The 12,845-nt window shown below is 36.6% G+C and overlaps 1 protein-coding gene across 1 annotated transcript in view; it reads right to left on the minus strand.

Annotated features, from left to right (window-relative positions):
• Nucleotides 1–1,018: 1,018 nt before the first annotated feature.
• SPATA16 (spermatogenesis associated 16) overlaps nt 1,019–12,845 on the minus strand; it is a gene marked incomplete at its 3' end in the record, with an annotated part of 224,474 nt that continues 212,647 nt past the window's right edge. The window contains exon 10 of the mRNA XM_082655288.1: nt 1,019–1,210. Coding sequence (XP_082511414.1) covers nt 1,019–1,210 — 192 coding nt within the window. The remainder of the gene's footprint in view (nt 1,211–12,845) is intronic.

The raw sequence follows: 12,845 nt of genomic DNA on the forward strand, positions 1-12,845 counted from the left end.
AGAACAGAACTGAGATGCCTTGCTGGTGTGAGTCTAGAAACAAAAAGGAGTTTCTTAAACGCCCCTGTCTTTAACTGACTACCATTATATTAATAACTAACCTGAGGGAACATGATGGCAATGATGATGATCTCTGGGTGGAGTGGGGTAAAAGAGGAAACTATTTGATAAAGGTGAGAATTAAGCAAATGGTCCACAGGGAAATCAAGGTCGTAATTTATTTAAAAGTTTCAAAATATTTATAACTTGCATAATTACGACTACACAGATCTAACATACGTAAGGCTAAATTATTGATTCCTTTACAATCTCACCGTATAATGAAAAATTCAGCACTAAATATTTTATTCCCTTTTTTCCTTTTCATGTTATTAATGTACTCTGAGATCTTATTTTTTCCCTTATTTTTAAAATGTACATTTTCTTGTTTATTTTACTCTGTGTATGGGTCCCATCTTCTTACTCTGTCTTCAAACCTCCTTGTTGTTAACTGAGGTCTTGAGTAATGGCTCTTGACTCATTATCTTGTCAAATATATGCATTTGTGTTGAGTCATTTAAGGGGAGGGGATATGAAAGATCCAGAGGAAAGAATACAGATGTTAGTGAAATAACTGATGATATCAGCCATACCACATAGGGCTAACTCTATAAGGATTGAGAAAGTATATTATCCATTTTATAATTTAAAAAATCTGCATTTATATTATCCATATCTGTATATGGTATGTGACTAATCCTTAATGAATACACATGAATATGCACATATACTGTAAGTGGACTTGGGTAGACCTGGTGTACTTCAGTCAATGTTGAAAGAGCAAGACAGGTGAAAGAGGCAGCAATGGTTGTTTTATAAGCTGTTTAACTAAGAAAGACGAATTTGAGCAACAGTCAGGCCAAACTTGCTGAGAACATTTATTGCTGCCAGTTGAGATTAACGAAGTGTAGACCCTCTTTGCCAAGAGGGGCACCACCTCATTCTTTTGGCGTAGGCCTTTGTTGCTGGGCTGTCACAGTCAGGCTGGCGGGATGCCATTGGCCCTTTTTCTGGAACGTCTCGGTGGTGTTGCCTGCTCTCCAGTGACTAGCTTTTGCTGCACAGTTTGAAGCCGCTTCATTTTTGTTTTTTGCCTTCGAGCAGTTCTCTGTTTTTTAGTTTTTAAGAAACTATCCTCTAATTGGTATAGAAAGTCTTCAATTCGTCCAACCTAGAAGAAATAAACAGATACAACAAGATTCGTTGTTGTTTCCCCAGGTTTTGTGTACTTAGGAAAATGGTGATGAATTTAAAAGTAAATGGCACATACAGGTCCATGTTGGAACAGAACTGGCGGAGACAGACACAATTAAATGTAAAAGCCCCCTTTTTGTTTTAATTTCAGGGTCCTTTGTTTTACGAACATGAAGCAGACATGCAGGAATTTGCTTTACCACTCAGTCCTATATATTGGGGATGGGACTGGGGCTTATCATCACCTGCTGTCTTTACTGATCAGTAAAACCAGGGATTTCGAAAAGGAATAAATGGTGAAAAATTATTCAATTTTCTAAAAGAATAATGAAACAAAATCTACTCCCCTCAAAACCAGAGATTCTAGCACTGGTATACCCCAGGCCAACTTGGGAAAAAATGAATATTCCACATTGTCTTAGCAAGAGCCATTTCTCTTTTAAATCAAAAGTTGAAATAAAATAAGATAAAGTAACGATATACAAAACAGTAGTTCTTAGAAATAAATTATTTGTCTTTCTCCAAAGAAAACTTATCATTATTCAGTGACAGTTGGTTGAATGTATTATACTATTTATCAGAGTAAAACAGTTTACATATCTGCTGAGTTGGGCTTTCATGATGAATAACAATTCATACTTAACCCTGATTCCCAAGACCTGCATATTGTATTAGTCTAAAATCACTGTTGTCGTAAAGTTAGCTCAAAGCTAGAGCACTTACTCTTCAAGGTATATTAACATATTGTCTACTTAAGATAAAAGCACTTACAAGTTCAATTTTCCAATTTTGAGCTCTACTTTTAAATCACTTGATTTATCATTCAGAGTAATATCCAAAAGATAATTCAGATTGTCAAAAAGAGAGTAATAAATGGTAGCACTCATTTATATGTTATAGTTAGGTCTTGTATCACACAAGGTGATGAAAACTGTCCATTGGTTTCCTTAAGAAAATAAGATAATTTATTTATGTGAAAACAATTCTTTTTGAAAACCTAAAATTACTTCAGGTAAATTTTTCCAAAAGTACATATTTATAATATATGCTTATTGCAGCAATCATCAAAATGATTTGACAGAATATTTTTGGATCCTTTCATGAAGTCAGTGCATTATTCTGTGTATTCCATCCATTTTTACTATCCAACCTACACCAAAACCATAAGTGAAAAATTAACACAGAGCACAATCAAAATAAACACGATGGATAGCACTTTACTGTTACTTCGATAGAGTTGATTACTCACTCATGTTATTTGCGCTGACAATGTATGGTTTAAGTCAAAGCTCTTTACAGTGATAATGTTTGCAGTCAGTCCAAGTACAGTTACAATTACAACCCTAATGCAACAAGAAAAACTTCCTTCAATGATACAGAAAAATAATTGTTTTAAAATATCCATTAGGTGGCTGCTATCTTTTTTAAAGATTGTGTTTATTAAGAGCAGTGTTGACTAACTGGTTTGCCTTTCATTAAAAAAGACAAAGAAGAAACACAAGCTATGTCATTGGAATAGAGAGTACTGCTGAATTAAACTGGGAGGTCTAGAGTACAGACTATGTACATGTCTCACCTGGCCTAGGTGTTCACCTCCTGCCTGGTCTGTCTACATGCTATCCTTTTAACCCATTCTCCTAATAATACTCATTCTCCTAATAAATAATACCCATTCTCCTAATAAAAAGAATGATCTTTTTAAAATGTATATCTGGTCACATTTCCCCCTGCTTAAAATGCCTAAGGGATTCCCAAGCCCTTAACATGATCTACACAGCTTTGGGTGATCTGGTTACACTTCTGTCTCTAATTCTGTCTCCTGTCACTACATTTGCCTTAGCCCTGTGGTACATCTCTCAGTTTTCTAAACACAACCGTGCAGCATTCTCTGCACCCTTGATCTTCCTAATTCTATGCCCTCTGATGGAATACTCCCATTGGAACCCTTACATATCCTCTGGATTTCAGGTTCAACATCAGTGCCTCAGGGACATACTTCTTGATAACCCAGACCAGGTTGGGGCTCTCAGTAACATATTCCCACAGCAGCCGATTCATCTCTTTGCATATTGTAAGTTTTTACTTAATTGTTTATAATGATTTATATAATATCTATCTTCCCGTCTGGGCTTGCTCCATAAGGCAGACAGCTAGGTCCATGGTGTTCACTATTCCCAATAACTAGGATATGGTAGACCCTCAACAATCCTACTCTCTGATAATAGAGCTGAAGACATCAGTGTGTTCAGAAACCCATGTGTTTTTCCGTACTCAAAGTGATGACTGGTATGAAGCATATCAGAAGGCTTTCTTTTCTCTTAAAGATTAATCACTTTCATATCCCATCATTCTATTACCATTGTTTAGCTTTGAGTCTAGGCAAGGTAATAACAAGGTGTGGTCTCCGTACTTGAAACAACCAAAAGTAGAAAGGGCACTGGGAAAGGAGTCAGGAGTGTTGAGTTCTGTTCTTGGCCTGGCTTATAATCTTGATCTGTGACACCAGAAAAGTCACTGGCCTTTCTGAGCTTCAGTTTTCACCAGCCTTTAGTAAAGAAAGGGTTAGCCTGGATAATTTCCAAGGACACACCAAGCCAAAAAATTCCATGACTTGTACTCACATCAGATTTAAGTTTGTCCAGTCTTAAGATGTGCCCTTACAATTTTCAAACCAGAGGTTATTCTCTTAGATTATACCATTAGATGAATGACAGAACATGCAGTAAAGTAAGTCAGTTTTAACTTCTGTACTTACTGAAGTGTAGGAGAGCTGCAACATGTTTTCAGTAAAGCTGGTTCTTTATTTTCTTTTTTTAAGTCAAGGAAAGAAAAATGATGGTTGAAGAGAAAATAGATTCATATAACTAAGAAGAACAGATTGCAAATGATAGAAATTTCTATAAAGCCCTTAGGGAAATAAAACACAAAGAAATATGTAAGGAAGGAAATGAGCCAGTTTTTGGAGCAGAGGCCTTATTAGACCTTCTTTTTAGTATAGGGTCTACTTGCTTAACTATATCAGATAGTCTCCTTGGTCATTCTGGGTCTAATTTTCCCATTTGCAAAATGGGCAGATAACATTTTCTTGTCTATCTGTGCGCCAGTGCTGACTTGGCATTACTGAGATGTGAATATCAGACCAAGTGAGTTTGTAGAGAATTTGGGGATTCCGGATGATTGAGGGGAACTGAAGTTCTTAGTAAAAGGGCAGATTCTCACCTATCATGTGGTTGTCAATCATAATCCTCATCAAAGAGTTAGGAAATTGTTATCGACTAGTTTCTGAGGATTTTTAAATTCTTATGCACAAAAGTCTGTCAGTCATGACTTACTGTGGAGTCAAAAGTTCAGAACAAAGATGACTTTGAAACCATAAAAGAGAAGACAGCCTGAGAAGTACAGGAGATTTCAAAGTTGAAATTCTAACAGTACAAAAACAAATAATACCAATTAGGAAGAAATGTGGAGGTAACTAAACAGACCAATATATATTACAGGAAAATTTCTAGTCAGCTCAGATCTCAAAGGAAGTACTTTCATTCTTTCATGAAAATATTTATTAAACATCTACTGTGTACAGTATTTGGCACTGTACTAAGGTGATAAGCAAAAATATCGAGATGGTTGTTTATGAGGAACTCATTCATGTAGGAGAGGCCGTTAATGAAAACATGATTGCAACAAAGCATGAATGTTTATATAAGAATTATGTACAAAAAGTTGTGTTAGCAAAAACGTCAGAACAGTGAATTCTGTCTGAACGAATGTGGAGGCGTATTGGAGGTGATAGGAGCTGGGTCTTTGCCAGGACAAGAAACTCATTCCAGACAGAGGAAATGGCATCCAAAAAAGCAAGGTTGTGAAAGAACATGGGCTGTTTGATAGGGGTGGGTCACATAGCATAGATGTGGGCATGGGGGAACAGAGAGTAGAGATATACACAGCAGGAAATATAGATTGGGGTCAGCTTATTAAAAGTTGAAAAATACTTAGCTATGTGGTTAGGAAGATAAATCTGGTGCATTGTGTGAGGTGGAATGCAGCCAGGGAGACTAGAAGCAGGTGGATCAATTAGGGCCCAGTGCAATATGATGTGAAAAATACTATTGGGGCCTGCATCAAGGATTTAAGAGATGTTTGGGAAGTAAGAGCTATAGTCTTGATGAAAAATTCTGTGTTGGGGTTAGAAGGCAAGCAGAATTAGTAATGACTCTGAAGTTTCTCATTTGAGACATTTGATGGTATCTTAATGAGGTAAGGAATAAAATTCAATGAACAGTTTTAGGGAAAAAGGATGAGATTGATTAGTGAGAAATGTAAGAGGTAGAAAAAGGTCCCATAATCAGGAATGTGTTAAAAAAAATGGACCTATAATAATAGCCTAGTACTAGGCTAAAAGTCAGAATGATGAAAACTCCTAATAGAAAAGAAAAAACAACCCACTGTTTTGTAGTTTACCATGTGAAAAGCATTTTGGCAGTTAAACAGTCCTAAGACAAACAAAAAATGACGCTTTCAGTTATTCAGAACAAAAAGGTGGTCATGGCAGAGGGACAGCCTGCTGGGTCAAAGTCAGATATATCTGGGTTGGAATCCCAGCTCCAGCATGTTCTTGGTGACTTTTGGGCAAACTTATTTAATTTCTTGGAACGAAAGTTTCTTCATCGTCAATTGCTTCACAGGGTCCTAATGAGATTAAATTAAACAATTTACGTGAAGTATTTGCATAGGTTTGAATTGCTATTATTTAGTGGTAGTACTAATACTTGAATCTGGAAGTGTATGCCCAGTAAATAGAAAAAAATACAAATAAATAAAACATACCTATAAAAGTGAAATAAAATTAAAAGCTAAACAACTTTATCTAATAGTTCTTGTGTTTTTGACCTCTACTCTGGAGGTTGCTGCCTCAGTAACTGTGCTAAGTGTAGGTGTTTGACATACTTTAAAGTCTTGTGATTAGATCTCAAAATTCCACTATATAACAGACAAAATTAAGAGGGGGCAGAGAAAGGAATGGGAAGATATGAGTTTCTGATAGTACATATTAGCTACAAATTCAATGTAAATCAACAGTATTCCCTGGTTACCCAAAACTGATCTGATTATAGACTACAATATTTAAAATGTGTCTCAAAGGGGGCAATAGTTTTTTCCCTTTTCTGGTCAGGTCCTGTTTCATATGGGCTATCATGCTCGGTTCTGGGTATGTCCAGGGTCTTAACTCCAAATTGTATGATGAAACGTTGGAGGATCTGGAGGTGTTTACTGGGGAGAAGAGAATACATAACAGGAATCTGTGATATCTTTAGGTATATCAGCATCGTTATGTGAAGGGGTGATGAATTTGTGTTAGTTTATACATTTGAAAGAGTACTATCTAGAATTACGAGTTTGATTCTCAGTTCTTTCACTGGTGATGTGACTTAAATTCTGAACTTTAATTTTCTCATCTCTAGTGGAAATAACAAATTAATAACCAGAGTCTATTTACAGGGTTTTTGTGAGGATTAAATGGCTTGATGTTTGTGGAAAGCTCTTCATAAATGTCTAAGTCTTCTACAAGGATTGTAATAGCACATTGTGTAGTGCCTGGTGGTTTCATAATAAGTTCTCAATAAATATTTGTTGAAGTGATAAACAGCTGAATGAGTAGTTAAATGAATAAAAAAGTAGATATTATATTTTCACAACTGTATAAAAAACGGAAGGGGTTTTAGGGTAAGGTATAGTGACCCTCATCACCAGAGATTGGAAATCAAACATTAGATGACTTTTTGGGCAGGTATGAATTATTTGGGTCATGTGTGAGCTGGGGGTTGGATTAAAGAAGCTTTTAACATCCATTCCAACTTTAAGGTACTACTTTAATGATGTTTAGTTTGGCCTGGATTCACTCTACAGAAATGTGCTCAGTGGAAGAAGGACACGTTGCAGTTTGCCTTGTACCACATTGGAGAAGCACTATGGAAATGAGAGGGATCCAACCACTTCTGTTGTTGTAGTTTTGTATATAAAGAAAGGTATCAAACTGGTTGATATAAACACCCATGGATACTAGGGTTCTCAGTACTTCGTTATATTTTACTTATAAAATGATCATATCTATAAGACCTATATCTTTTTCTCCAGATGTATCAATATTTTATCTTGCATCCAAAGGACCCCTATTATGGATTAGCTTAACACTAGAACGTAGTTTATAGCACACTTTCTTTCTTACCCTATTAACTGCTTCAGATTATTCAATCATCAGATTATTCGTTTTCTCAGTTAATGATTTTTTTAGCATATCGAAACTTAAGATTTTTCTACTAGATTCCAGGATAAAATGCAACGTTTTTACAGATTAAAATGTTTTCCCACATAAAACCACTTCATAGTCACTTTCAGTATAGGCGTGATAAAATGTACTTGAATATTTTCTCCAATAATCTTTTACTATAAAATTGGTTTGTATCCTTTGTGTAGGTGGGAAGTATGGGGATGCCCTGAGGTCAGGAGACCCTCTGTTCACTTGAGAGCTTTCTTGTGAAGGAGGATTGCTACTGACTCACTCTCATTTTGTGGGGCTGACTGTGGCTTCATTTGCACATTGATCCAACCTATTTTCATTTGGTAATTGAAGGCTTGTGAGCCAGAGGTGAAAGCAATAGTACCAGTTTCCATTTCTTATGCAAAGGCTGGCCATGAGACCAAGGGCCTTGCTGGGGGAGAAACTGAGTTTTAGAACGTAGAGAGTTAGAAATGGGGACAAACTAAGGAAAAAAATGACAAGAAGCTCAACACAAGCAAAGCTAATAAGAAATAACAGAAAGGGACACACAGCCATGGCCTAATAGAGCTTTGGAAGGGGAGTCATTCAGATGTGGTGAGAGGGAGGAGAGTCACTGTGAAGATCTGGGTGGCCCTTTCCCTCCCAGAGTCATTTAAAATGAAACACTACTGGGATGAGTTGAATTTCGTTCCCTCGAAATTCCTGTGTTGAGGTCTTAACCCCCAGTACTTCAGGATGTACCCTTATTTGGAGATAGGGTTTTTATAGAGGCCAGCAAGTTAAAATGAGGTCTTTAGGGTGGGCCTTAACCCCAAATGACTGGACAACGGGATGTTTGGACCCAGTCACTCACACAGGGAGACTAACTTATGAAGATGAAGGCAGTGGTTGAGGTGATGCTCCTACAGCCAAGGTACGATAAAGATTGCCAGCAAACCACCAGAAACGAGGGGAGAGGCATGGAACTGATTCTTCCTCACAGCCCTCAGAAGGTACCAACCCTGCTGACACTTTGAATTTGGACTCTCAACCTCCAGAACTGTGATGATAAACTTCTGTTGTTCAAGCCACGCAGTTTGTGGTACTTTGTTACAGCAGTCTTAGCAAATTAATACAGCTATAGGCAGTCCCTGACTTATGATGGTTCGACTCAGAATTTTTCGACTTTATGATGATGCAAAAACAATATGCATTTAGTAGAGACCGGATTTTGAATTTTGGTCTTTTCCTGGGCTAGCAGTATGGGGTCTGATACTCCTGTGATACTGGACAGCTACAGTGAGCTGCAGCTCCCTGTCAGCCCCGTGACCCGAGGGTAAACAACCCATACACTTAAAACCATCCTGTCCCCATACGACCATCCTAGTTTTCACTTTCAGTACAGTATTCAGTACCGTAAATTACATGAGCTACTCAATACTTACTATAAAATAGGCTTTGTGTTAGATGATCTTGCCCAACTGTAGGCTAATTTAAGTGTTCTGAGCACATTTAAGGTAGGCTAGGCTAAGCTATGATGTTCAGAAGGTTAGATGTATTAAGTAATTTCCAACTCACAGTATTTTTAATTTATGATGGGTTTATTGAAATGTAACCCCAGTGTAAGTTGAGGAGATCTGTGCTAAGCCATATAGCTCAATTAAGTTCTCATTTCCCCCTCATACATAACTTTGATGATTTCTACCTTTCACTTTTCCTGTCGGTTGATGCTCCCTACTTTGTTGGTGCCCTCTGCACAGGCTTAGTATATACCTTGGGAAACAGTGTAGTTTCTTTCCAATAATGGCAATTAGAGGAGGTTGATCTCAAACATAAATGCATGGGTAAATTACACAGAGAAGGAAAGACACTGGGCTTGAAATGGGACTTCCTATTGGATTTCATGTCGTCTGGATTTAGGAGAGAAGATTAGGTATGTTTGTACATGTTCATGTATCAGGAATTGGGTGCACAAAGGATTTTTCTTTAAAATAAAGCTTTTAAAGATGTCTTCTAAGAAGACAAAAGATAGATGAAATAAGAATTGGATCCTCAGGAATAAATATCATGTTTCTATGACTGTAGTGGTGGTTACAGAACGAGGATGTTTTTCCAGCGGTTAGCAGTGTGGACCACAGTGGATTTGATAACATTAGTTTCCTTGCTCTGTTCCAGTTTAGTTTCCAGACCAAATGCTTTTAAATATTTATCATCCAAAATGGTTTGAATTTTAATTCTTATTAGAATGACAATTGTTTTCAAACAGGCTTGAAATTAATTTCTAAAATAAACTTAGTTTCTGAAACAGAGTTGTTTCTGCTATTCATAGTATAGCAGTTTCCTTTAGCTTTTGGCTAGCATTCAAACAGGCAAACAAGCCTCATATTTCTCCATTTAAATTTAGTGAATTTTGTATGTTAGTTGGTATTTTAGTCATAAAAAAGTACAATGTGGAAATCTAGGTCATCTACCTGTGATATGTTACAAAATGTGCAAAAAACTTCCAGCTAAACTGTATTACCAAGTCCTAATTGAAAATTCCCATAATGATAGCACTTTAAAGAAATTATGTTTAGCATACAGTTAAAGCGCAATTATGAAACCTTGCTATCACTTCGTTCACGAAACAATGTATCATGGCTTTTTAAAATTTTAGTTTTGGGGATTTCCCTGATGTTCCAGTGGTAAAGAATCTGCCTTCCAATGCAGGGGATGCAGGTTCGATCCCTGGTGGGGGAACTAAGATCCCACATGCCGTGGGGCAACTAAGCCTGCACGCCACAACTACTGAGCTCTTGAGCCTCAACTAGAGAGCCCGTGTGCCACAAAGTACAGAGACCACGTGCCCTGGAGCCCGCGCCACAACTAGAGAAGAGAAAACCCGCATGCCATAACTAGAGAAAAGCCCGCGCACTGCAGTGAAGAGCCTGTGTCCCCCAACGAGCGCCGCAACGAAAAATCCCATGTGCTGCAAGGAAGATCTTGTGTGCTGCAACGAAGAACCAACACAGCCAAATAAATAAATATTTTAAAAAATAAAATAAAATTTTATTTTTCCACATTGAATGGCATAATTTATTTGGAGGTTTGAGTATATATTTTTTAAACTTTTTATTTTGAGATAATTGCAGATTCACATGCATCAGTAAGAAGTAATGCAGGAAGAATCTGTGTATTCTTTATCAGTTTGCCCTAATGGTAACATCTTGCAAAACTTTGGTAGAATATTACAGCCAGGATATTAACACTGATACAGTCAAGATATAGAACAGTTCCATCACCACAAGATCTCTTGTGTTGCCCTTTTATAACCACACCCACTTTCCTCCTGGCTCCACCTCCTTAACCCCTGGCAACCACTAATCTGTTGTCCGTTTCTGTAATTTTTTCATTTTAAGAAGGTTATATAAATGGAATCATATAGTATATAACTCCATTATTCTCTGGGGATTTATTCAGTTTGTTGTGTGTATCAACAGTTTGTTCCTTTTTATTGCTGAGTAGTATTCCATGGTACGGCTGCACCACAGTTTAATGATTCACTCTTTGAAGGATATCTAGATTACTTCCAATTTTGGGCTATTATAAATTAAGTTGCTGTGAACATTTGTATACAGGTTTTTGTGTGAACATTAGACTTCATTTCCCTGAGATAAATAAATGCTCAGGAGTATAATTGCATAATTAGTTTTTTTTTTAACATCTTTATTGTGGTATAATTGCTTTACAATGGTGTGTTAGTTTCTGCTTTATAACAAAGTGAATCAGTCATACATAAACATATGTTCCCATATGTCTTCCCTCTTGCGTCTCCCTCCCTCCCACCCTCCCTATCCCACCCCTCCAGGCTGTCACAAAGCACCAAGCCAATATCCCTGTGCCATGCGGCTGCTTCCCACTAGCTATCTACCTTACTACGTTTGTTAGTGTGTGTATGTCCATGACTCTCTCTCGCCCTGTCACAGCTCACCCTTCCCCCTCCCCATAACCTCAAGTCCGTTCTCTAGGAGGTCTGCGTCTTTATTCCTGCCTTACCCCTAGGTTCTTCATGACATTTTTTTTTCCTTAAATTCCATATATATGTGTTAGCATACGGTATTTGTCTTTTTCTTTCTGGCATAATTAGTTTTTTAAAGAAACTGTTATATTGTTTCCCTCAGTGGCTGTATTGTTTTACATTCCCACTGGCAATGTGTGAGTGACCCAATTTCTCTGCATTCACACCAGCATTTAGTGCTGCTACTAATTTTTATTTTAGCCATTTTGATAGGTGTGGAGTGATTTATCGCTCTGAGGTTTTAATTTGCATTTCCCTAATAGCTAATGATATTGAATATGTTTTAATGTGCTTATTTGACATTCTCTTTTTTGAAATGTCTGTTCCTGTCTTTTCCCCACTTTCAAATTGAATTAACTTTTTAAATTTTTACTGTTGAATTTTGAGAGTTCTTTATAAATTGAAATACTTGTCTTTTTTTGGGCATGTGGTTTGCAAATATTTTCTGTCATTCTGTAACTTGTCTTTTCATCCTTTTAAACAGAATCTTTCACAGAGCAAAAGTTCTCAATTTTGATGAAGTCTAATTTATCAGTTAGATTTTTAGGGATCATACTTTTGGTGTCACGTCCAAGAATGCTTTGCATAGACTAAGATTCCAAAGATTTTCTCCTATGTTTTTTTCTAAAAGTTTTACATTTTGAGTCAAATTTTGTATCAAGTGTCAGACTTAGGTCAAGTGTTTTGTTTGTTTTTTGGTTTGTTTTCACCTATGGATGTACAAATACTCTTGCACCATTTATTGAAAAGCCTATCTTTGCTTTATTGAATTGCTTTTGTGCCTTTATAGTAAAATCAATTGAGCATATTTATGTGAATTTACTTACGGTTTTCAATTTTGTTTCATTGATCTTTGTGTCTACATTCCACTAATACCACAAAGTCTTGATTACTGTAGCTATATAAAAAGTTTTGAAATCTAGTAGACTGATTCCTTTCAGTTCACTCTTTTTCTAAAGTGTCTTAGCTATTCTGTTTACTGTGGCTTTCCATAAATTTTAAAATAGTCTTGTCTTTATGAAAATTCTTAGAGATTTTAATAGGAATTGCATTAAACCATCAATTTTGAGAGATTGATGTCTATACTATGTTGAGTCTTCCAATCCATGAATACAGCATGGCTCTCCATTTATTTAGATCTTTGCTTTCTTTCGTTACAGTTTCGTAGTTTTCAGTGTACAAGTCCTGTGTATGTTTTCTTAGAATTACACCAAAACATTTCACTTTTTCTGAAATTTGTAAATGGTACTATATTTAACATTTTACTGTCCCTGATTATTGCTAGTATATTGAAATACA

Source organism: Grampus griseus (genome assembly GCF_964374135.1).
Source record: "Grampus griseus genome assembly, chromosome: 5".
NCBI classification, from domain to species: Eukaryota; Metazoa; Chordata; class Mammalia; order Artiodactyla; family Delphinidae; genus Grampus; species Grampus griseus.